The sequence below is a fragment of the Leuciscus leuciscus genome (assembly GCF_965113295.1).
Source record: "Leuciscus leuciscus genome assembly, chromosome: 1".
In the NCBI taxonomy this organism is placed as follows: Eukaryota; Metazoa; Chordata; class Actinopteri; order Cypriniformes; family Leuciscidae; genus Leuciscus; species Leuciscus leuciscus.
The window spans coordinates 80,384,386-80,410,817 of NC_138725.1; the positions used below are offsets into that span (position 1 = coordinate 80,384,386).

The 26,432-nt window shown below is 37.0% G+C and overlaps 1 protein-coding gene and 1 long non-coding RNA gene across 2 annotated transcripts in view; one reads left to right on the forward strand and one right to left on the reverse strand.

Annotated features, from left to right (window-relative positions):
* Nucleotides 1-1,026, reverse strand: part of LOC309509756 (mycocerosic acid synthase-like polyketide synthase) — a 33,235-nt gene extending 32,209 nt beyond the window's left edge. The window contains exons 1-2 of the mRNA XM_082184581.1: nucleotides 857-1,026; nucleotides 618-771 (exon numbers count right to left, since the gene is read on the reverse strand). Of these exons, the coding sequence (XP_082040707.1) occupies nucleotides 618-771; nucleotides 857-914 (212 nt within the window). The 5' untranslated portion in view covers nucleotides 915-1,026. The remainder of the gene's footprint in view (nucleotides 1-617; nucleotides 772-856) is intronic.
* LOC309513041 overlaps nucleotides 1-26,432 on the forward strand; it is a 328,088-nt gene that overhangs the window by 198,595 nt on the left and 103,061 nt on the right. The window lies entirely within an intron of this gene.

The following is a 26,432-nucleotide window of genomic DNA, read 5'->3' on the forward strand; positions in this document are numbered from 1 at the left end:
TTGCTTGACTTGCTACTCTCTGCTGACTCAGACGACATCTTCCAATCCTACGTCGGCCGCCGTAGCTTCTCATTCGAGTTTTCAATTTGAAGGATAGGCAGTGAGTAACTTACTGTTTTGCAATTCGCAAATCTCACCACTAGATGCCGCTTAAAATCACACACTGCGCCTTTAACTAAACTTTTATTGTAAAAGATTTTCGGCAAGAAAATTTTTGTCAAGAAAATTTTCGTCGTTTTATATCTACTGTAGATCATTAAAATCTTATTGTGTTTCGTCGACTAAAATTAAATTCAGATGACAAAAATATGTCAAAAGACTAAGACTAAAACTACTTACACATACTTTAATTGAAAAAAAAGTTCTTATTTCAAATATTTGTATTGTTTTATATCATAATAAAAGATGTATAATTGTTGAGAAGATATGAGACTTCTTCCTGTTACCTACTTTAATCCCTCACCATGGCAACACCGTTTGAAATATTCTACATCCAACATCTTCACTGTCTTGGCATCATGTTGAAAACGTTTGGTGTGAATCATATAAACTGGTTGGGGCGAATGACTGTAAATTAGAAAGATCTTGTTATGAGGGCACATGAACTGAAGACGTACCCATCGATGAGCGCTGCTTTAGCCGTGTGTGTCTTCCCGGCCTTACTCTCGTCTGGGTCGTACCATTGAGAGAGCTTAAACCTGTCGTCCGGGATCTGAACTGTACAGTTCTCTCCATGAAGGAGGACTCGCCAGAAGTTCTCAAGTCCCTCGCCTAAAATACAGGAGAACATACAATGTCAATACTATTAAGGCCAAAATCATAGCATGAACAAATAATGAAAATAATGTTAGCCTACCTCCAGGAAAATGGCATCCAATGCCAACAATAGCAATTTCTACATCATCATCCATCATGTTTCATGTGCCGTGTGTTACAATCTATAGACAGCACAAATAAACAATGATCACAATTAATATTTAGCTTTCTTCTTTATGCATTCTTTCAGCAGGAAAAAAATATATATATATTTACTACTTACTACTACTAGTCAACCAGAAAAAAAATGTCCTGTATAATGTAGAGACAAACTGAACATCGGATAAAATGTGGAATCTGATTTTAAATATAGCTAATAAATAAATAAAGGTTAAAAAACTTTCTAAAAGTAGAAATATATTCCACTGTATATGAAATAATAATTTTTTAACTTTATACATTACATTTTTTATGAAAATGTTTAATATATATTGATAAGCTGAAGCTGTCCATACGTTTCTTTTGTTAAATAGTTTCTCTTTTGTATTATTATTATTATTATTATTATTATTATTATTTTCAATTTTGGCACGGAGAACAAGAAAAAATAAAGCAAATGAAATGAAAAATATTGACTTACCTGGTACTTATGTTGAATGTTGTCTTGTTGAAAATGCTTGCATGATGCGGAGTCTACCCAATATTTATTGAGCTTAAGGAGAAGTAAAAGGTCAGGATTTTTATGTTAGCTCATGAAACAATTTCTTATGCATGTTCCTTTAAATAGATAAAGCTGACTCAACTCTTTGTCACATGTTTGATATTTAGATATAACCTAAGACAATTTAGCTCTATATTTCCCCCAAACCTCTACATTTGCAGAATATGAATGATATCAAAGAGTGAATGGTCAGTATTTTCCTTCTGAATTCTGACAAAACAGAGGTATTAGCTGTTGCATTATAGCCTGGCTCCGCCCTCCTGCGTACTTCCACTCAATTTTATTTCCCTTCAGTACTACGTCTGGGATTGTGGTGTATTAACTATATAATGGACATAGAGAGGTTGGTTTGTGTTCATTAAAATAAGTCAGTTTATTCATTAGAAACGTCTTATGTTGACCATTTCTGCTTTGCAGACATACTTTTATTGTGTTTTGTAATGACTTGTTGCTGTTTTATCAGTGTTAACCAGACTGACACATTGTGAAGCTGCGCTTGAGTAAAAGATCTGCTATCTGAGAGGAAAGTGCTGCTTTTAGGTTTTTTACTATACTTTTTTTTTATTAGTAAATGTTTTCATGAGTAGTTTCAGAATCTTATCTTTAAGAAAACTTTACTCCAGAATCTTTTTTCCCTGCTGTACAGAGGACTGTACATGTTTTTGTTCCCTCACAAGTATAGACCCTTTTACTGTTTGTACACAATGATGACGTATGCGCGCGGATATTGGCAACGGAAGTATGGCGAGAATCAGCAGCGTGTCAAGCTACGCGAGCGGATTAAACAACAGACGCGAGCATTTTTGATTATGTCCTCGCTCCAATCAACACGTTTAATCGCCTGCAGCCACTCTTCTGAAACGGCCGTGATCCTGTCGGAATAATATAAAACTTAAGCCCCTTGGTGGAATATCGATTAGTGCAACCGTAAACGCAACAACCAGACATTTTGATGCTGAGAAACCGTTTTGATAAACTTTCGGAGTTGCTAACACGTTAGAGCCAGTGGAGAAAAACACCACTTCCGTTGCCAAAATGCGCGCGCAACTATTTGATCACGTGGGCTGTAAAAGGGTCTATAGGCCTGGCATCAGACTTTGCTGATGTAAACAATGGAAGTGGAAGGTGCAAACCCCCTGACAACACAGTCTATCCACATCAGGAACGAGGGCTGAGGAACCAGGCCAATCCAGCCCTGCATTCACTACTGCTGAAACACTCAATTTAGTTTAGATATCATCAACCCATATTTGCTTACACAACACCAGCCCTGGATTTTCTGTCCCACTGAAATTATAAGGCATGCACAAGTGACAAACATCATAAATCTAGATGTATTTAATACAGAAAATCAACTAATATGAGTAAATCTTATAATGAAGTAATGGTAATAGAGTAGCACAATTTAGAGATTTGAAGATTTAATATAAGATGTCCAAACCCACATTAAGTCCTTTATAATGTGCTCGAATTTTTATTTTATTTTAAGCACTTACTACCATTGGAGAGAAACAATCTTCTTGGCTTAAGTTCAGGAAACTAACAAAATAATCACTTCAATTTTGATCTAAGCATCAGATAAGTGCTAATCTCTCTCTTACATGCACACAGGTTTGTTTTCCTTTCATGGTCGAGACTTTCCATTGACTATTGTTTTATACTGAGCTAATGATATTTTCTATCCTGTAAGCCTAAACCGGACCATCACAGAAACCTGTCTGTCTTGTGGTGGTTCTCAGTGTAGAAAAAACCTGTCCCAAACACACACGCAAACAAACAACTAGATCCTTCTAGCGATAACTTTTTTTAACTAAATGTTAAAACAAATCCGGTCTTTGTGTTTCCCTGTTATTTCATATATTAGCCTAGTAGATGTAACTGGGCTAGTCCTCAAAATATGAGCTCGTTTGGAAATATAACTATTTAAGGAGACAGCCTATAATAAAGAAACATCGATTGCTTTTCTTTAAAATTATGACAGTTATTGTGACTGATTGAGTTATCAATATTGTACAAGGGAGATCAATTCTGTGAGGTTAAAGCTACACTGTGTAATTTTTTTAGTTGATTCTTAGCAAAAAACACTTAGTTCTAGAGGTCGACCGATATGTTTTTTTTTTCAGGCCGATGCCGATCTTTTGAAATTCGGGTCGACCGATGGCCGATAAATGCTGCCGATTTATTTTGGCCAATATTTGGCCGATTATGCGCTTGTTTTTAACCTCTATTTGAAAGATAAAATGTAACACAAATAATTACTTAAGATAGACAAAATTTCTCAACAAAAACATTTATTGAACACTTTACCAATCTGCACTTGCATTAACAGTAACTTAAACACTTTGCAGTTTGAATGATGTCCTGATAAACAAAATGACGGAGTATGTTTTTATGTTTCCACTGTTCGATCGCGCCCGCGCCACACACACACACGCGCGCGCACAGAAATATAAGTAAACACTTTGCGACTTTAAACCTATTTTTTTACAGTCTATGCTTTAAACACACGCAACTTTTCGATCGCGCCCGCTCCTCTCTCTCCCTCTCCCTCTCACACACACACACACAACATATTCCAGAATTGCAATCTTTACATCGCAGCCTGAGCTAAGGCGGGGCTACAGATTAGGTGTCCCTAAATAACCCGCGTATCTAACAGTAGTTCCGCATTACTTTGCACGCGAGTTTTATTTATTTTTATAGCGTGTATTCTCCGTGGAAATTTATACACCGGACCGTGACGCCTGTACCGTTTCGGTTCAATACGAATACATGTACCGTTCCACCCCTAGTCTACAGTGAAATACAGTCACACATTACACTGTTTGGCCAGCATTTTAACCGTGTTTAATCCAGCTAGCTGCTACTAGCTAGTGGAATGCTAAAGTTAGCTGCTGACTAGCGTCACGTGCAGCGAAGCGATGTTTCTGTTATTCTAACGTCCGTTTTCAGAGCATCCAAGAGAAGCACAGGCATAACAGTAGCACCGATCCGGTAGATAACGGTCGTTAAGGCACCAGTGCCGTATTAGCACCGGGTCTGTCTGTAGCGACCCAACCCTAGCAACGACAACGCTAGCAAAGTCCTTCACTAGCCTATAGTTGGTCTCTTTTTTTATTACTTATTTCTCTGCACTGAGTGACAACCCTCTCAAATATAAGACACTCAAACAGAACAAATAAAAGTCTCAGATTCACTGTCTGTAAATTCTTGCTTACTTATTGTAACATGATAGCAACTCTTCTGCTGTGATAATGCAATCTCAACTACGCTATCAATTTCAAAGTAGCCGAACGTCATGTCGCCTATTCATGTTTTTTCTCTAAGTTGGCAGTAACATATCAAAAGTTTTTAATTAAATTATAAAGGAGTTTTCTCCAAGGAACTTAGCTCCTTCCTTAGGCACTGGATGAGGTCTGCTCACTCTGCTGGAGAATTACTCTAGGGGCAGCGTGCGTCGAACACGTGTTCCACAACAACAACAACAACACTAGGCTGCCCACAGATGCGGCCGCCTAATAATCGGCTTGATACACTTGGATATTGGCCGATGCCGATTATGTTAAAAATGCAAAAAATCGTCCGACCGATGAATCGGTCGACCTCTACTTAGTTCTTTCAAAAATATATGTGCTCATTAATGTATATTTACTTCTTTCAAGTAAGTATTCTCGTAAGTTTATAATCTGCCATGGAAAGTACATAGGGGTGAGGGGTTCGAATGCCGGTCGCCATGTTGCCCCTCCATCTTGAAACTACATTAGCCAAAGAGGGACATACCTGTAAATTCAAGCTTCGCCTTTCGCGCTTTACACTCAGTGACACAGAGACGAATGCGAGGGGGAGATAACTCGCGACTGCCGGCAGATTTGAAAGATTGCTGATGGAGGATCACGCCTATTTTCGAGGACATGTAGCAGAGTCGCCAAGGAAGCGAAAGAGAGAATTAAAACGTCAACGCGACAGGCAAATCAGCAAGACCAAAGTCAATACTGGAGTAACTTTTCCCAGATGGAAAGAGCTCATGAGGAGCAAAGATTTTATAACGGACGCCGAAGTTGCCTGCTTTTTTCTCGGCAGGTAATCCAGCCTATTTGTGTAAATTCTAAGTTTTATAGTTGCTTGTCTAACCATAGCATGGTTGTGCATAACGCCAGAACGACCTCTAGTTTAACTTGCGTTACTTTTCCTCACGTCAATGGTGAAAAAGTATTGTTTACCTTGTAACATAAATCTGTGCTGCGACGGATCACAGGTGATAGTTTTAAAGGCGCAATTGGACGAAGTCGAACTGGAAGCCATGCTAATCTTGGAATAATACGGCCACCGTAGGAGTTAAAACGCCCTCGAAATTGAAAGGAACAGAAACTAATATTCACTGGGTAGTCATATACAATTTCACCGCTAGATGGGGGAAAATATCACACAGTGTAGCTTTAAAGGTACTTGGAGCGCAAGGTTTGTTCCAACTATTATTATGACATGCATGCTAAAAGTTGTCTTCCTAATGAGTGAACGAATGCATTAAAGCGATGAGATATATATTACTACCTATCCTACATGATCTCATTGTCACGGGAACACACAGAGAAACAGGTGGATCCAAATGTAGCATATTTATTGTCAGGGCAATCCAACTCGTAGTCATCCATGCAGGGGTCAAAATCCATTTTAGCAGTCCAATAAACAAATAAACAAGAAACAAAACAAGAACAGGCGAGGAAACAGACTTCAGAAGTGTAAGCGACATTAAACAATGACTCCGTGACAAGGACTAAAACAGACAGGGTATTTATACACAGACACTAACAATGTGATAGGGAACAGCTGAGTGCAATCACGAGTGATAAGAACAGACAAAGGATTATGGGAAATGCAGTTCCAGAGTGAATGGTGATAGTATGGGAAAGAGACCTCTAGTGGACGCCCGGGGAAAAACAAACCAGACACTGTGACACTCATGGCAGAACAATGCGCGCTGTTACACCCAGTTTCACTAATAAAAGAAAAACATTTGCATTAATTCTTTAGGATATATTGTTACATGCAATAATCTGTAATATTGCTGTCAATAATCAGTGTAAGCATTTATGATTGTTTCACTTCTGTTTAATGAACGTGAAAACTAAAGCACTTATTGTCTTGCACCTCAGCCAACAAAGGATGTGTGTGTGATATATTTGTTCAGTTGAAAAAACTGGCCCGCCAGCAATATTTTCTGGCCCGCCGGATTATTTTGGAAGTCCCCGTGTATTGGTCCGTGTACTTTTTCGTTCATTCATTATTCTATTCCGGAATGAAAGATGACATTTTAAAAAAGGGTGCAGCTTGTTTTTTTTTGTTTAACCCTCTGGGGCTGGGGCGTTTTTGGGGTCCTTGAGATGTTCTGACATGCCCTGACATTTGTGCTTTTTTCAGTTGCTTATAAACATATTAATGGCAAAGGTATAATTACACTCTATTTAGCACAAACAGGGCTACCATAATATGTGAGCAACATGCATGTACATGTTTGTATTTTTGAGAGAATAATGTTTATGCATGGTTATTGAAAAAACTAAAAACAAAAGTTTCTGAAATAAGGCCACAAAACACATACTAAATATGTGTCAATAAGACTTTTGACTAATGGATGTCGTTGCCTAGAGTTTTTTCTTAAAAATGATGTGAAAATCATCCTGCCCTTATCATTCACATAACACAATACATTGATTTAAATCTTGTAAAACACTTGTTGTTTGTAAAGGCAATGTGCGCAAGGGGCGTCAACCATTCAACACCATCATGCATATGTAGTGGTTCACACCTGGGGAGACAATGGGGCCCGCATACTTAATGAGCCATTCATTCAGGTGTGTCACCTATAGCCACAAGACAGAATGCAAGAGCAATATATTGGTGTAAACAAGTACAATGATCTGATTAAACTTGTGTTTTCTCGAGCTGATATGGGGTTTGCGTGGATTGCCTCAGTAATTTGCGTTTGAATAGCGCGCTCTCCGTGGGCGGCAGGGCTGGACTGGCCATCGGGCATACCGGGCATTTGGCCGGTGGGCCGACGTGCTTTTTGGGCCGATACATCTCATACTCATACATAATTTTTATTATTATTATTTTTATTTTATTTTTTTAACGGGCCATAAAATGTGTACATCGGCGGCCCATTCGTTTTGTTTTGTTTTGCTTAATTGGGTTTGTGCCGGTGTAATGCAGTGGTCAAAAAAAGTCAGTGTTAGCGTTTTTTTTCTGACAGACCAGCCCTTGAAACACGTAGATCAGCGGCCCATTGGTTCTTTTCTTGATTGACACTGGGCTGGCCCAATCACAACTTTAAACGAGTGAGCGAGCGTGCAGCAGTGTCAGTGTGTATCTGTCAAAATAGTCAGCGAGATGGAGAAGAAACGCAAGGATTGTGCAGAGAAATAGCGTGAAAAAATAGAACCAGGCCCTTAAAGCAGACACTGTAAAATGTGTCAAAATATATGTTTTCTGCCCTTCATCAGCTCCAGTGATGATGATGATAGTGAGGAGGATCAGGAGAGAGATGAGAAAAGTGTAGAGCCTGCGGTAAGCAGAACTACTTTCAAAACACTTAAGCTATGTCATGAGTGTAGGAACCCATTACCCAGTTACAGATTATTTCCACATCTGCATAGTTGACGATTACATAGACAGTATATAAAGACGATTACCGCAATTCACTAGAAATTTAATGAGAGGCGTTTGTAAACCATGTTTTCCGCCAAAATAAAAGCTTGATGCAGTTTCCGTCAAAGTAAAAGATCATGTGCTTATCTCTTTCAAGTATAGAAACTGGTACAAAACTAATTATGAAAGTTTCCTTTATTTTTTTTTTGTGCATTTGTTTTACAAAATATGGCTATTACTGTCATTGGATTAATATAACTATTATTATGTAGTAGTGTAATGTAAATAGACACTGTAACTAAAAGAGGTTTGAATTTTTCGTTTAATTTGCACACTGAATAGGGGTTGGAGCTTTTAATTTTGAACTCTCAAAGTGCACCAGATTGATGAATTTAACATTAAAATGCACAAAATTTTCTAACGGGGGGACATGCCCCCGGACCCCCCTAGAAGAACCAAGGTTCACCCACCACAGTTTTACCAAAAATCCTGTGAGAAACACTGGTATTGCCATTGCAGCTTATAGCTTGTTTTAGGATTCATCACTGTGGAGTATAGTTCAACTGTATTAATTAATAAATGTAAAATTTTCACTCGTTCCTATACTAACTCATTACATGGCATTAGTGGTTTTAAGGAATAGGAGTTGGTATGCATATAATTAAGGGCGTGCAAAGATGGGTGGTGTTTATGATCATATAGTGGGCCAGTCTGGGCCAAAATGCCCGTGCCGATTTTTTGTCCCAGTCCAGCCCTGGTGGGCGGAGTCACATTAAAAATAATTAGATGAGATGAGAACGACTGACATCTCGCTCTTTTCTTACAGATTACATGAACTGAGAATATTTGTTTTTTATATAAATAACTTCATTTAAAAGAAGAGAATTCAAGCTTCATGCCTGTGTGTCTGTATGTCTGTTTGACTGAGTATTCACTGAGTTATTGTTCATTTTCGGACGCGTTTCAGAATGGACTTCACTGGCAGAGAGAAGGCAGAACTCGCTTCGTGTTTATTTTTCTTTATTGGGCAAAAAGCAAAACACTTTGTTTTTATTGTGAGTATACACAAAAATAATACACATTTAACAGAATCGATTGATGTATGAAACGTGTTTGTAATATCAAAGTCAACAGAGCAAAATGAATCTCTTTTGAACTGATAAAAAAAAAAAAGCGAGCTGGTATCGCCTGCGATACAGCCGACCCCAGGGGGTTAAAAGAAAAAAAGCAGAAATGGCTGTATTTTGTTTTCCAAATGTATTGTTGTCATCAAATAATAGTATTAGAAAACTGGACGACATTTCCGATATTTATTTGTACGTTTATTGTATATATACAATAATATAATAATAAATTAAAATTAAATTAAATTAAACGTTGCATTTATATTCTGGGCTCATCTGATTTTTTGTACATAGCATAGCCTACTTTGTTATGATTTTAGTATCATAATGATTAATAAATGCAAGCACAATTATCCGTGAACTTGATTTGAACAAATGCCTTTCAACTTGTGTGTACAAAATTCAGAATTAAATGAATGTGCAGCAATTTGTACAAATAGAGAGTCTGTAGGCTTGTTGCCATTAAATAAGCGCATTTAGTTTCATATTTGTTAAAATATTATAATGTAATTTTTTTCCATCTATGTTGATTTATGAAAAGTGAACAGCATGAGTAAGATAGGATGCGCAAGACATGGAGTGGGTCAGACATGATTTTTCCAATGCAGTGCGGCACAAAGTGCTAACGCGCATCCCGAGCGCAGAATGATGCGCTTGAAGCAACATGAGTCACAGCGCGCAGCTCTACGAGTTTGCATTGAAAAGTTCAAAGCACAAAGGAAAGACATAATGATGCGTAGTGTATTATACAGTATCTATCTATGCAATAGTTTATTGAGCCTTTTCTTTAAACAGTTTAAAATTTCAGTTCCTGTGCGCGTGAAGAACAATTATAGTGCTTGTCAAGCAGTTAAAGGGATAGTTCACTTTGAAATTAAATTTTGGTATGTTTTAGCTTACCTCAAGGGCATCCAAGATGTAGGTGTCTTTTTTTTCCGCAGTAGTTTCAATTTTGATATTTTTAGGTCAAACCGTTCTTGTCTGTCAGTCATATAATGCAGGTCTATGGTCACGGTCTCAAAGAGCATGCACAGAGTCCAAATTAAAACAATTCCCCGTCGTCCAAATTAAACAATCCCCATCGTAAGTACACATTGATGGCCTAAGACATGAAACGAGCGGTTTGTGTGAGAAAACGAACAGTATTTATATCGTTTTTACCGAAGTGATCTGATCTGACGTGTACGCAGACTGGTGCATAGATATATACACACTAGATGCCGCCTTGTCTACGGCAGTTCATTGGAACGAATGTCTTTAAGGCGACATCTAGTGTATATATCTATGCACCAGTCTGCGTACACGTCAGATCAGATCACTTCGACATGGCTGTGTATAAGAGGTAAAAACGATATAAATACTGTTCGTTTTCTCACACAAACCGCTCGTTTCGTGTCTTAGGCCATCAATGTGTACTTACGATGGGGAATTGTTTAATTTGGACGACGGGGAATTGTTTTAATTTGGACTCTGTGCATGCTCTTTGAGACAGTGACCATCGACCTGCATTATATGACTGACAGACAAGAACGGTTTGATCTAAAAATATCAAAATTGAAACTACTGCGGAAAAAAAGACACCTACATCTTGGATGCCCTTGAGGTAAGCTAAAACATACCAAAAATTAATTTCAAAGTGAACTATCCCTTTAAGCAAGAGGAGTCACAAGGGAAGTTCAAAAGTAAGGATTTTTATTTCCCAACAATCATGACATCAAAATAAAGATAAAGTTTTGGGCCCAAAAACCCCCCAAATAAACAGACGGTAACTAAAGCTCTGAACATAAAAGACTCAAAAATACAACTGACCTCCTACAAAAGAAACAGGGACTTATATATTGGCTGATCAGACCCATTTTGACACACAGGGGAAGACTAACAACAACACTACTACATAAACTACAAATAACAACAAAATCTACCTAAAACTTATTCCAAAAGGAATGTACTTTTACTTAACCTTAACTCAACAAAAGTACTCAATATAATATAAATCTAAACCCCAAAATATTTAAGGAGAGAATGAGCTACCGCCCCCCCGGACATAAACAATGGTAGTGTCCAATTAGGCCACCTCCCCTATAAAGCTGCTCCTGCTCCAAGCGCCACCCCTTTAAGCCAGCCGACTAGTGATGGGAAGTCCGGTTCTTTTCCGCGAACCGGTTCTTTCGGACAGTTCGTTTCAATGAACCGGTTCAAAAAACCGGTTCACCAGTTCTTTTACGTCATCACGTAATAACGTCAATTCTATCATCCCGGTGGATAAATACACATTCAAATAAAGGCATTTGTAATCATATCTTCAGTTAAATAATAGTACTCATCGTCATAATAATCTTGGATAGGTTTCTTACATTTACGTTTTGAAAATGAACCCTATAGTAGGCCTAAAGGCGATGCGCAAACGCGTATGTTTTACATGTCTTAAAGTGAATAAACTGGTCTTCATCATTTTTATTTTATTTGTAATTAAATTAACTTACATTTCGCCGAATTCGGCCCCTCATTCGAGTCATTGGTTCACCCGTGCTCATGTATCAGCACAGCACATAGACAGTCACAGTATATAAAACACAGCATCAGTTGGCCAAAAGAAAGTTCGGTTCAGAGACGGTGCGATCACGCATGCGCAGTCTCTCCAGCTTGTTGATTCTCTGTATCGAATGTGTCCGAAAGAAACAGTTCTCGGTTCTATACTGGTGATCCGAGAACTGCTGCAACAACCAGTTCTTGACTCGAGAACCGTAGGCCTGTGTGTGCTGAGCTGAGAACTACTGAACCTCAGGGCTCGCAAAATTTCAAAATCGCTGGTAGCCCTTCGGGCAGGCACTCTTCAGATTTTGGTAGCCCGAAATGAATTTCACTAGCCCAAATTAAAAGAGAATTTTTATTGTAGAAAATTGGTCAATTGAGTCCAAACATCAATCAAAAACTTTTTCAAAACACAAATATCAACAATCAGATATAAAATAATCAAATTAGAATCATCAATACAAATGTCTGGTTCTAACTGAACTGAAATTTATGAGAACAGTATGGAACATGATTCAGTCTGTGTCAGATTCTGAATCGGAGATCTCCACTGAAGTAACAGAGAAAATGCCACTCGATGTTGAGGGCATAGCGTCTTCATCAGCTTTCTCCTCCTGTGCATCAATCTCCACTTCTCTGCTCTTTTTTGCTGGGGTTTTATGTTTCAGGTGTCTTGAACCAATTCCAGAAACCATCCAGGAACTAACTGCCTTGTCGGGGCAAAAAGATTCAACCTCTTTCCCGTTTATGGAGAGTTGCATGAGATCATTCAGTGTTTCAGACTGTAGAGAAGTACGATATGATGTTTTCACTCGGTTCATGCAGGAAAATCCTCTCTCACAGATGGCTGTCGATGGACTTAGTGTCAGCATTAATTTCACCAACAACAAGATATGAGAGAGGTGTTCTGGATTCTCAGTGAGGAGATCTTTGTACAAGCAATCTTGCTTGATACCCCGGTGCTCTGAAAGCCACATTTTTAGATCCATCCATTCCTGTGGAATTTTCTCCTTCTCTTCCTCATTTAGCAAACTGGCAAAATGTTTGACTAGATAATCCACCTTTTCGTCCCCATAATTTGCCAGCTCTTCTCTGGAGTGGGGGAGAGTAGAAGGGTCAAAAACTTTGAAACAAGACAGAGGTTCTTCAGACAGATTTTTAAATCTGCTGTCCATGTACTTTACTGTGTTGTCAATAATCCTCTGAAACTCAGCACCAATGGTGTCTTTGTCTGAGCCCTCACCTCTTCTAGCAGGTCGCTGGCTTTTTGTGAGGTCAGTTCCACAGTAGCACATGCTACCATCATCTTTCACTGTGATCTTTGTGTCCAAGGCTTTCTGGTATTCTCCTGGTTTTGTTTTCAGGCTGAGTAAACGTGATGTGGTGCTCTCAACCAACTGACTGGTTCGGGTGATGTATAAGTTGTCATGTTGGAAACCAGTACTGCACATGGATAATATGTTGCTGTAGTCCAACATGAAATGTAGGAAACGAACAAATTTCTCAGTCTTCATCTCCTGCACCACCCCCTTTGCTTTGGCAGCATCCTCTGACTTAATATCACTTCCTCCTGCCATATTCTCCATATGTACAACAGTGGGAGTGTAATTTTTTTCAACAGCCTTCAGACATCTTAGCCTGCTTGGGAGCCACCTTGTGCTTTTCAGCCCACTGAAATGTGCCACTTTCTCATTAAGCAGTTCACTTATTTCAGCCAGGTCTCTTCGCTTCTTTGGGGAATAGTAGTACATCTTAAAGATGGTTTTCAGTGTATCCTCAAACTTTACCAGGTACTCACAGCCTTTCACACTATCCAGCACGGCTAGCTCTAATTTGTGTGCCACACAGTGGATTGTTATGATGTGGGGTATCCTCTGTTTCAGTCTCCCAGCTACACCTGTTTTCGCACCCATCATCACTGCAGCTCCATCAAAGTTTGCACACACTACTTTCTCCTTCCATGTGTTTTCCCTGATACCCATGGTGTTCACTGCCTCATCAATAGCTTCTAAAACACCTGCAGCATTTGATCTCTTGACTGGCTGACATTTTATCATGTATGTGGATATGTCACCATTGTCTTTCACATACCTGACTTGAACCAACTCCTGTTCTATGATACCAGTGTCTGTACTGCCATCTGCAAGAATTGTTAAGAACTTGCTATCTTGAATTTCCTTTTCAATCTGGTCTCTTGAGGTTTGTGCTATTGCTCCAATAAACTCTCTGCAAGCATGGTCATTGTGGTAAGTGGAACCAAGGTCTAGGCCATTTGCCGTTTGAAGTTTGCAAAGAGTGCTAAATTTGGCCAACGGTAGTTCATTTTTTGCAACATAGTATGCTGTTCTGAAAAGTTTTTTCAGGACTTCTTGTTGTGCTTGGCTCATTTTTAGTATGTTTTTTGCAATTGGCGTTCTTTCTGGGAAAGACACTGCAGACTGGGCACCAATGCACTTTTTGTGATGCAGGGATTTGTCATGGGTTCTGATGGGGTCTTTCCTAAAATGACTGGTTCCAGTGACAAACACACTCGTTGAGTCAGAAATAGTGGGGAATTGACGACAAACTCGACAGAACATTGTCTCGTTTACCTTGTCATGTTCAAGCCACAGAAATTCTTTTGTCCATGACATCAAAAAGCTGCGCTTTCTTTTGGTCTCATAGTCAGATTTTTCTGAACTCTTCCGCTTTGTCGCTGTCTGTTTTTCTTTGTATGTCTCTTCATCCTGGACTTTTTTTGGGGGCCGAGTAGAACTGAAATACTGCCGTAAATCCATGCTCCTCTTAACATCGTCACGCGCGCACACGCGATGTTCGAAATGTTCGCACGCACGCAATCGCTTAGCAACAATAAATTGACAACAATAAAGGGGTGGAAGCACCAGTTGTCTTTCCCAAACGCTCAGAACTTGCAGTTGGATGCCGGATGGGATGGAGAAATAATTACTCTTTGAAGCTTTGATATGTTTCTCTGACTGTTTCGGTACAAGATTCTAAGCATCGGGAGTTTTGAAAACAGTGTCACCTTGTGGCAGGTAAAATGTAAAGCAGCCATAAACCAGAGCGCGAAGCTCTGTTTTAAATCCTGGCAGCGCTAAAAGTGTTAATTTTCTGAATAATTCACATATTGAAGTGTAGCAATACATACATAATAATAATACCAGACTTTTTTGAGGCAAGAAAATGGTGCTCTAATTATTTTATGCTGTTTATAGCTATAGCAGAATGGTCTGAATGATGGTCCAGTCACATTTATTCACGCAGCGCTTTTTACAATACAGATTGTTTTGTTTCAAAGCAGCTTTACAGTGACACGCAAACTAAAGCATTCGTGTGAAAGTGGAGCTTTCATTTTTATTGATCATCCGTTTCTCTTAAAACAGGCATGGAGATTCTTGAGAAATTGCGCTGCGAGTAAATCAGCATGATCGAAATCTTGCGTGGTCATATTTTGCTTCATACAGGCAAGTGTTAAACAGCATTTAAAACTGTTAAATGTCTTCTTTTATTTGTGTATACTCATAATAAAAACAAAATGTTGTGTTTTTCGTAAAATAAAGAAAATAAACATGATGCGCGTTCTGCCGTCTCACTTTAGTTCATTCTGAAACGCGACAGAAAATGATCTTTCACAGGTCTCAACTCTACACAGCTAGTCTACCCTAACTCAGCGGATGCTTGCCACACTGGCATGAGACATGTCTTAATTTTTAAATGATGTTAATTATATAAAAAACAAATATTCTATGTTTAAGTAATCCGAATGAAAGCAACGAGAGGTAACGTTAGTTTCAGTTTCTCAAGCGCGTCCACATAATGTCCCCACACCCACGCGCGCACGAGCTGTTCAAAAGCAAAATATCATAGTGAAGAAACCTTGTGGTTTTTATCGAGTTTGGAAGAAATTAACTAGTCAATAATGTGAATAAAAGGAGGAATTTGATTTCACTATTTCAGATAGCCCGTCGGGCCGGCCGGTTATGCATTTTGGTAGCCCGACTGGAAAACACAATAGCCCCGGGACGTCGGGCGGGCGATTTTGCGAGCCCTGAACCTTACTATAGCCTACAGTCGACAAAACTAAAAACTCGATGCATGTCTCCAGTATGTTTAATACGTTATGTTTTGATTAACACATTATACTTTGCACCCTTAAAACCTTGGCAAGAGTTTATGTCAAAAATGTATATCAACTTACTTAGAAATTAAATGATCTGTTCCTGAAAATAATGTTTTAGTATAATAATGTTTAGTTTTACAATCCATTCATTGTGTTTCCAATCTTTAAAATAATACAGTGAAAAGACAGTAGCATGTGATAAACATGTTTCTGACATGTTTTATTTTGTTACACTTATTGATGTTCAACAAAATACTTAAAGTCCCTGTAAAGTCAAAAATAAGTATGTGTTCTGAGTTTGTCACACCACAGAAAAATGTGTTATTAGCCACCCAGCCAAATTTGAATGATAAAAAAAGCCGGCAAGTACATAAAATAAGCTATCAAAATCTTGAAAAAATTTGCAGTCGTCTCTGCTCTCAAACGCTGGGGGCGTGTCCGCTGGCTGCGCTGAAACCACGCCCACTGCCGTCGCCACACTCAACTGTCACCGCTACAGCCGGAATGGATGCTCCTAGCAGCTTAATTGGTTTTACAAAGCCATACATGTTCGAGCCTGGACTACCTACTATAATTATAACATAAGCACACAAGGCAACTTACACTCATTGGTGGGCACGCACTGCTGATGATGGCACCAGTTGTCGGCACGACGGGAGTATGAACACCGAGGCGGGAGATAGTCGGTTCGGCCCCATTCACCAGTAACAGCGGATTTTCAGTGAATCCCAGTTGTCTCCGACTAAAGTTTATAAAACTATCCCGTGTAAATTGATCACTACAGAGGCGGGTTTTGGCGGTGATTCTCAGCTCTCCATCAAGGTGGCTCTTCACAAAATTAATCCACATCTTCTTGATGTGATCGTTTTTCTGAAATTTTAATAAGGACACCGATCTGTTTTGTACGTGATCGCATCCAGGTAGTATGCATTTCCGTGACGAAGGCATAGCTAGCTAGCAAACTGTAGGCTGTAGTAACTAATAGTACTGACAGTAAATCGCGATCGGCAAACTTTCTTCTTCTTCTTCTTTGTAACGTTTAATGGCGGGTGGCAACCAGCATTATGGTGCATTACCGCCACCTACTATGTTGGAGTGTGGGCCAGAGTTTTCCTTCCCTTGCAGAAACAAAATAATAATAATAATAATATTTCATGACCCTAAATTCTATTTATCAATCCAGTTTCTCTCAAATAACAGAATAACTTCCCTACTTCAATATCAAAAACATTTTTTAGACTTAATTCTTCCTGTTCTAACTTTCTACTTTCCACCCGTAATACTTCCCGTTCTTGAGAGAATTTTTGACAGTGAAGAATTACATGCTCAACTGACTCCTCTATTTGACAGTGATCACACACTCCTGAAGGTTGCTTATTTATTAAGTGCAAAGTTTTATTAAGCCTAGTATGTCCTACCCTTAGCCTTGTCAAGATGTTCTCCTCTTTATTGTTTCTTCTGGCTATCCTTTCCTGTACCCACAACTTGCTGTAATATATAGAGATGTCGCCCCGTGTTTCCTGTATCCCAACTGTTCTGCCACTCCTTAATGATATTTCGTTTAATTATTCCTTTAGCTTCAGACTTACTGAGTGAGACGCACAAGACCTCCTCCTGCATCAGGGCCTGCTTTGCTAATGTATCCACATCTTCATTTCCCTTAATCCCTCTGTGTGCTGGAATCCACATAAATGTTACCTGCATGTTCATATTTTTAATTCTGTACAATGATTCATAGATCTCATTTACTATATCTTGCCTGCTGTTAGATGCAAATGACTGCAGTGACATTAATGCCGAGCATGAGTCTGTACATAAAATAACTTTTTTAATTTGTAACTCTTTTACCTTCTGTAATTGCTATTACAATAGCCAACATCTCAACTGTATACACTGATAGATGATCTGACGTCCTTCTCTTACCAGAAACATGCAATGTAGGAATACTAAAACCAAAACCTGCTTTCCCTGTATTAGGATCCTTGGATCCATCTGTATATATTTGAACATATGTTTGATATAGTTTTTGAATTCTATCTTCCACCAGTTCTGCAATATTTCCAAATCCTTTTTGACCCTGCATTTTTTCCAGGAAATATAAATCTACTGACACTGGAGGAAACAACCAAGGAGGTGTCACTGATAATGGCACTGTCGGGATATATCCACCTTGATTTAATGTCATGTCTCCAGCTATTTCCTCACATCTCCATGCAAAGCATCCCCGTTTAGCTCTTTCACTCTCCCAACATGGGAGAAGTATCTTAGTTGTTGGATGTCGATCCCCTGAATGCCCTTGTAAATTTATCCAGTAGTGCATCATTAACTGCTTACGTCTAATGTGCAACGGCATTTCCCCCATCTCAACCTGAAGAGCAGCCACAGGAGTTGTTTTCACAGCCCCACAGCATAGTCTTAGAGCTTGAGCTTGCACCACATCCAACTTCTTTAATGACGTTTTTGCTGCCGATCCATAAGCAATGCACCCGTAATCTAATACTGATCTTATCAATGCTATATACACATTTTTACTAGCAGCCCTACTTGCCCCCCATTCTGACCCTGTTAAGCATCTCATCACATTTATTATCTTTTTACACTTGGTATTTATCCTTCTGATATGCTCATTCCAAGTTAACTTATCATCAAACCACATACCCAAAAACCTAAAAACTTTTACTTGTTCTATATCTTGCCCATACATCTTTACCTGGGCCTCAACCCCTCTCTTTCTAGTGAAAAATACTGTCTTGGTTTTCCCAATTGCAAACTTGAATCCCCATGCAATTGACCATCTCTCCACCACATTAATTGCCTCTTGTATTTTACCTTTAATATGATTAATGTTCCTTCCCCTTTTCCATAAGGCTCCATCATCAGCAAACAGTGACTGTCCGATATCCCCCTGTACTTGTGAAAAAACATCATTAATCATTATGGAAAAGAGTATAGGGCTAATAACACTGCCCTGAGGAGTACCATTCTCTACCATGTATCTTCTTGAAACCGCTCTCCCAATTCTTACCTGTATACTTCTCTCATCCAAGAATCCCTTAATCCAATTATATGTCCTACCTGCTATTCCTATCATTTTTAATTTTATCATTACTCCCTCCTTCCAAACCATATCATAGGCTTTTTCTACATCAAAGAACACTGCCATTACAGATTCTTTATTAACTTGAGCTTTCCTTATCTCTGTTTCCAAACACATAACAGGATCCATCGTTCCTCTACCCCTCCTAAATGCACTCTGATGAGGTGATAAAATTCCTCTACTTTCCATTTAAAAGGATAATCTATCTGTAATGATCCTTTCCATTATCTTTCCTACATGTGACGTAAGTGCTATTGGTCTATAATTCATTGGGCTTGACAAATCTTTCCCTGGTTTCCTGATAGGAATAATTATAGCTTCTTTCCACCCAGTTGGCAATTTCCCTAAATCCCATACTTTATTATAAAAACCCAGCAACTTTGTAGATGCTAAAACACCTAAATGTTCTATCATTACATAACAGATATCGTCTTTACCCGGAGATGTTAATCCAGATTTTTTTATTGCCCTTCTCATTTCTTCCATTGTAATTTGCGCATCCATTATACTATTACTATCCTCCCTTCTTTCAAGATAATTTCCATATGCTAATCTTGTCATTGTCCTTCCTCTCTTGCCCTCCTCCGTTAAGTTATCGGAACTATGAATAAGAGTAAATGCCTTCGCTATCATCTCTGCCTTCTCCTGATCAGACACTGCTGTTTCCTCCCCCATCTTCAATATTGGATACTTCCATTCCCTTCTAATTCCTCGCATACTCTTAATCATGTTCCACACATCTCCAACAGGTGTTGCTCTACCAATTTTGTCACAGAAAGTTTGCTTTTTTGCTTTTCGTATAATTTTCCTAACCTTTGCTTGCGTTTCTTTATATTTAATCAAATTATGAAAATTATGGGTTCTTCTTAATAATCTGAGTGCTTTATTCCTTTCTTTCACTATTTTCCCACACTCCTCTGTCCACCAGGGAACTGCCTTTCTTTTCATTTTCCCTTTGCTTTTAGAGATCGTTTCTTTGGCAACTTGTAGTATTGTTGTTCTAATATTTTTATCAATCTCCTCAATTAGATCTATTTTGTCCATTTCTATCTCACACATATATTTAAATCTTTCCCATTTTGCACTACTAAATATCCACTTCCCCACTAATCCCCTTTGATCCTTATTTATTTCCAATAAAACACTACACCATACTGGAAAATGATCACTACCTACCGATGATTCTTCAGATAGCTCCCACTCACATATTCCCGCTAAATTCCTAGAAACTAAAGTTAAATCCAAAGCTGAGATGTTCCCTGTATGCACATCTATTCTAGTCCCTCTCCCATCATTTAAACAAACCATGTTTCTCTCTTCTAGCAATTCTTCTATAACCTCACCATTTGCATCTGTTCTTACTCCTCCCCATAACGTACTATGAGCATTAAAGTCCCCACATACCACCACCTTGTTACCATCCATCCCTACTATTTGTGTTATCTGCCCCAGCTCTAATTTCCTACAAGGATTATAATAATTTATAATTACACACTCTCCCTCATTTGTCCATATCGCTACACTAACATATTCTTGTTCTTTCCCCCCTACACTCACTTCTCTGAATGAAATATAATTTCCAATAAATGTAGCACATCCTCCCCCTACTCCATCCCCCCTATCACACCTTACAGAGGCATATCCATCCAACCTGAATTCTAAATTTGGTCTCAACCAAGTTTCCCGTACACAAATAATGTCTGGTTTATTGGGAAGATCATCAATGTACTTTTTAAATTCCTGTCCATTGGCCATTAAGCTCCTAGCATTCCATTGTAGCAAGAGGACCATTATTAATACTATCCAGTCCCTACTTGCTCCTGGCTTGCTTGATTGCTTAGCTCATTCCTCACCTCCTCCCATGTCAACTCCCTGATATCTAGGTGATGAACTGCTGCTTTTACGATTATTTGTATTCTCTCCGTTTTAGATTTCACCTCCATAGTTGCATTTATCACCCCTGCTATGAAAGTGACTAACTTCTTTAGATCAACCATTACTACCCAGGTGAAAAAAAAGTGTACTTTAGTGCACTAAAAATACACTTAAGTACAAGAAAGTACATTTGTAGTACATTCATATTTTTTGTGCTAAAAACAACTGTAAAAATAATACACTATTAATACACTAATTAAAAGTATATTTTTACTTAAGTAGTACTTAAGTGTAATTAATAAAGTATACTAAATACCATTTATATTTTAAATGTATTTTTAGTGCATAAAAAAAATATATACTTTTGAAAAAATAGACAGAAGAGTTTTTTTAGTGTATTTCTTACAAGTACATTTTTAACGCATTAAAAATAGTTCATTGTTAGTGTACTTTTACATAGCTATCAAAGTACACTAGCAATGAACTATTTTTAATGTGTTAAAATATACTTGTAAGAAATACACTAAAAAACTCTTCTGTCTATTTTTTCAAAAGTATATATTTTTATAATGCACTAAAAATACATTTTTAAAAAATAAGTCTTTTAGTATACTTTATTAATTACACTTAATTACTATTTAAATTAAAACATACTTTTAATTAGTGTATTTATAATGTATTATTTTTACAGTTGTTTTTAGCACAAAAAAATAAGAATGTACTACAAATTACTTTCTTGTAATTAAGTGTTTTTTTAGTGCACTCAAGTACACTTTATTTTCACCTAGTGAAAATACTAAAGTAGTACTTAAGTGTAATTAAGAAAGTATACTAAATACCATTGATATTTTAAATGTATTTTTAGTGCATATAAATAAGATATACTATTGAAAAATTACACAGAATAGTTTTATTACTGTATTTCTTACAAGTACATTTTTAACGCATTAATAATAGTTCATTGTTAGTGTACTTTTAGATAGTTTAAATTAAATTATTTCAACAGAAATATGTTAGAAATGTATTCACAAATGTGCTATTTAAGTACACTATATAAATATACTAAATAGCACTACCACTGAAATTTATTTTAAGTGTAATTAGATAGTTAACCTAAATTAATTTAGTTTACAATCTATTAGCAATAGGTTAAATTAATTGTGCTACTTAAGTATACTTAAATACACTAAATATTAAATTGATATAGTACACATATTCAGAAGTGTTTTGCATTGAAAAAGCATGCAGCGATCACAGCGATTAACAGATGGATTTTCATAAATACAGTATAACTTGTAGGTGCTTATGCTATACTATAAATGCACTTACTTAAAAGTGTACTTTTGCTATACAAAATTGCAATATGATTGTTTTCCACATTTATTGTCAATAAAAAGAAAACAGATATTTAAATAGTTTCATAATTTCACAGTAACCAAAAATAATTCACTTAACACTGTCTGTGAGTTAATATTTAAAACAGGCATGACAACTGTATTTTTCTGACTGTTTGCTTTGTATTGCATAACATTTTATGAAAAAAAACAAAACAACTTGCAGGCTTGGAGGATAAGCGAATAGAATAGACGTTATTGTCATTGGTACAACAAAATTTAGGGTGCTTCCACAGAGCCATACCATTGCACCATACAAAATAAAATAAAAACAAGGAACAACATATATCCAGATAAGGGCACGAACAGGCTCAGTGAGCAATATGCATATCTCTCATTCATGTGTCAGTTCATATTTAATCTCTCTCTATATTATTTGGGAGTGGAATAATATAGTTTTTGGCTTTTGCTTCTATCAAAACACATTTTCTGTAAAACAGATCAGTGGGAACCGCACATACATTGTTGGACTGCAACACCTCAGAAACAAAATATGAAGTAATGTTTAGCTCACTGTCCCTGCAGAGCAGTTTACCGGTATTCTTGAGCTCCCTAACCAATACACAGTGCATTGATACATGGTGTAATCTGAATACTAACATGCTAAGAATTCTGCACAGTCGTCCATCCATTAATTCTACTGTTGAGTTTATCCTTTTTTTAAGGTTTGTGTAACTGCTTGAATGGTACAGTATTCCTTTTACGATGAAACGATGATAAAATACACATTGACTGACTGTAACACCCAGCAAATTTTTGACAGCAGATGATTGGGATGGTGATAGTGTACAGTAGTACTTATAGGACGGCAAGTGTCAAAATGATTAATGACTTTGACCTTTGACCTTTTGACAGGTTGAACTTCCGGTAACCTTTATGATTGATGGGTTGAACTTCCTTTATGAGGTCATGGGATTAACCTTTGGCCTATCGATCATGTGGTTTGACAGTTGCTTTTGCCCCGGTGACCTAGCTAGTCCTAAATCATAGTTTTGACGGATAGTTTTTGACCTTATTAACCTTTTTAGCCCTAAATCATAGTTTTGCCGGTTGTTTGAACTTTGTCCCAGTTATGTGTGTGCGTGTGTGGTTATATGGCTTGTGCCTGTGCCTGCAGTTATTTCATATATGTGACATTCAGTTATTTCACATTTTATATATAAAACATTCTATAATTTATATAACCTAAAACAATTAAAGGTTGAAAAAACATTTAGTTATTTCACATTCATATGTAAAACATTCTATCCTTATATAATCTAAAACAATTAAAGGTTGAAAAAACATTTAGTTATTTCACATTCATATGTAAAACATCCTTTATATAATAATTATCATGCTAAAGTTCTTTTTAAAAGTGTATAACATAAATTATATAATCTAAAGCAATTTAACTAAGGTTGAAAAATATTCTGTTCTTTTAAAAGCTTACTAAAACCAATAGTTTTAGTTTTAGATAAAAGTATATAAAATTGTCTTACCTTATTTTAGAGAGAGTTGAAGAAGTAGCTCCTAACACATCATTGTCCATACGAATGGGTCACAAAAATAATTAAGCTAAAGTTGAAAAAATATTCTGTTTTTTAAAAGTATATAATGAAATACTTATAAAATCTACCGAACCAAGTATTTCAGTTTACTGAATTCATATAGTCATTCCTGAATGACCTCGCACTGTCTCAAAACATGGGGAGCGCGCCTCTAATGTATGTGTGTCAAAAAGTAAAGGAGCCGTGTGTGTGTGTGTGTGTGTGTGTGTGTGTGTGTGTGTGTGTGTGTGTGTGTGTGTGTGTGTGTGCGCGCCCCCTATTCCTGCGAGCTCTGACATCTGAAACAGGATCCCCCATCCACATTCCTGAGCACGGTGAAAGTGATAATAATGTTTTATATTTCACACAATAATATAAAATAAAATATCTTGCTAAAGTTGAAAAACATTCAGTTCTTTTTAAAATATTAAAATCTACTGAAACCAATTAATTCAGCTTTAGATAATCAAAAGATAAATAAAAATCATCTTACCTTATTTTAGAGAGTTGAATAAGCTCTTAACACATCAATGCCCATACCATGGATGTCCACAAAAAATGCAATGTATGAAACGGGTTCACGGAAATAAAAAATCATCTTACATGTTTAGAAATCAGGGCCCTCTGGCCTCTCTTTACACCAGCGGGGCTCTAACTCACAGATCAGAATGCTTCTCAAAGTAAAAGCCAGAGCACATCGTATTCCAGAGAGCATCAAGGCACTGTGATTAAACAATGTCACAAAATTACAATCAGTTAAATGTTTAGAGAGTTAAACAAGTTTATGAATGGGTTCACAATATTGTTTTACACAACTTGTTTTTACTGAATTCATATAGTCATTCCTGAATGACCTCACACTGCCTCAAAACATAGGGAGCACGCATCTATGTATGTGTGTCAAAGCAGTAAAGGAGCCGCGCGCGTGTCTGTGTGTCTATGTGCGCGTCCTCTGCTTTCTGACATCCCCCTCCTTCTGCTCCTCCACATTCCATAGGTAACAGTGAAACTGGGAAGTGTATCTCACACCAACTAAAGTTGAAAAAACATTCTGTTCTTTATAAGTATATAAATGAAATGGTTATAAAAATATCTACTGAAACCAATTGTTTTAGATAAACAAAAAGAATAAAATCCATCTTCCAATAACACATTCTATTCTTTAAAAGTATATAAATAATATAAAATCACAGAGTGGTTCTCTCTCTCTCTCATTTAAAAGCATAACCTTAAAAGTTTAAATCAAATATTTAAAGTTTCAATACATTCATATCTTCTATTTATCTTTTAGAAGATTACTGTAATGATTTTGTTTAACGGTGACCTAAAGTATAATTGTTATTAAACAATGTCTGTTCAAAAACTTTAGATTGTTGAAAAACTGTACTTAGTCGTCTTATATCTCATTTATATGAAAAGATTCAATCAGCATTTTTTGTCCATGCGGGGGTTTCAATTTTTATGGCTTTCCATAGCTATAATGATGTTTGTACCGTAACTGCATATTCTATCATGTACACCTAAACACAGAAAACTACATTTTCAAAAAATGAAATAAATAAGTAAATCATTTAATATCATTTTGCGCACACACACGGTTCTAAAAAATAAACTAATTTCTATTTTAAATTAAATTATTATTAATATATATATATTCATATAACCAATAAATAATAACATATACTACTAAAATGTAAACAAAGTTTTAGCTGAATAAATAAGTATATAAATAAAAACACCTTACATTCCTGAGGTGAGAGAGGGGTTTCCTATTATCAGACTAACTGAAGTTGAAAAACATTCTATTCTTTAAAAGTATATAAATTAATTGTTTATAATATAAAATCACAGAGTGGTTCTCTCTAACATAATGATTTTTGAACTGTATATTCGATCATGTACACCCTAAACATGTACACACATGATACTTCGATCATGTACACCATCACAGAAAACTACTTTTTTTTTTTTTAAATGAAATAAATAAATAATTTAATAAAATGTAAGCAAAGTTTTAGCTAAATAAAAACACCTTACATTTCCAGAGAGGCGAAGTAGTTCTTTATGCAATGATAAAAACAATCCAAAAAAAAGCAAATAGTTTAAGTTGTCCTATAACAGCCCCAGACCCTCCCGGTGATAAACTACAGTGTGAACTGAAGCTTCAGGATATAGGGCGACATACCAGATGAGTCTCGGGGGGGACAATGTCGCAGTAAATCTAGTCTGCATTTCAGAGCATACTACATCCAGAGTTTATACTAAATTCATTTAAAAGCATAACCTTAAAAGTTTAAATCAAATCTTTAAAGATTTATTAAAACCGTATCTTCTATTTATCTTCTTAGAAGACTTGGGTATTATTGCTACTAAACAGCGTCTGTTCAAAAACTTTAGATTGTTGAAAAACTGTGCTTAGATCATAGATCTTTTGTCCATACAACATGTTTGTCACAATGTTTTGTTGTTGTATTGTTTTTAAGAAATCCGAGGACTCCAAAATTGAGGAGGTCAAAGGGCATGCTTTCTGCTATAGCTCTCCCCAAAGTCTGTTCATGCGACCACCATCAACAAATGCTAACATTTGAAACTTCTACATATATTTTGAGTAGATAACCGATAGTATATTCTCAGTA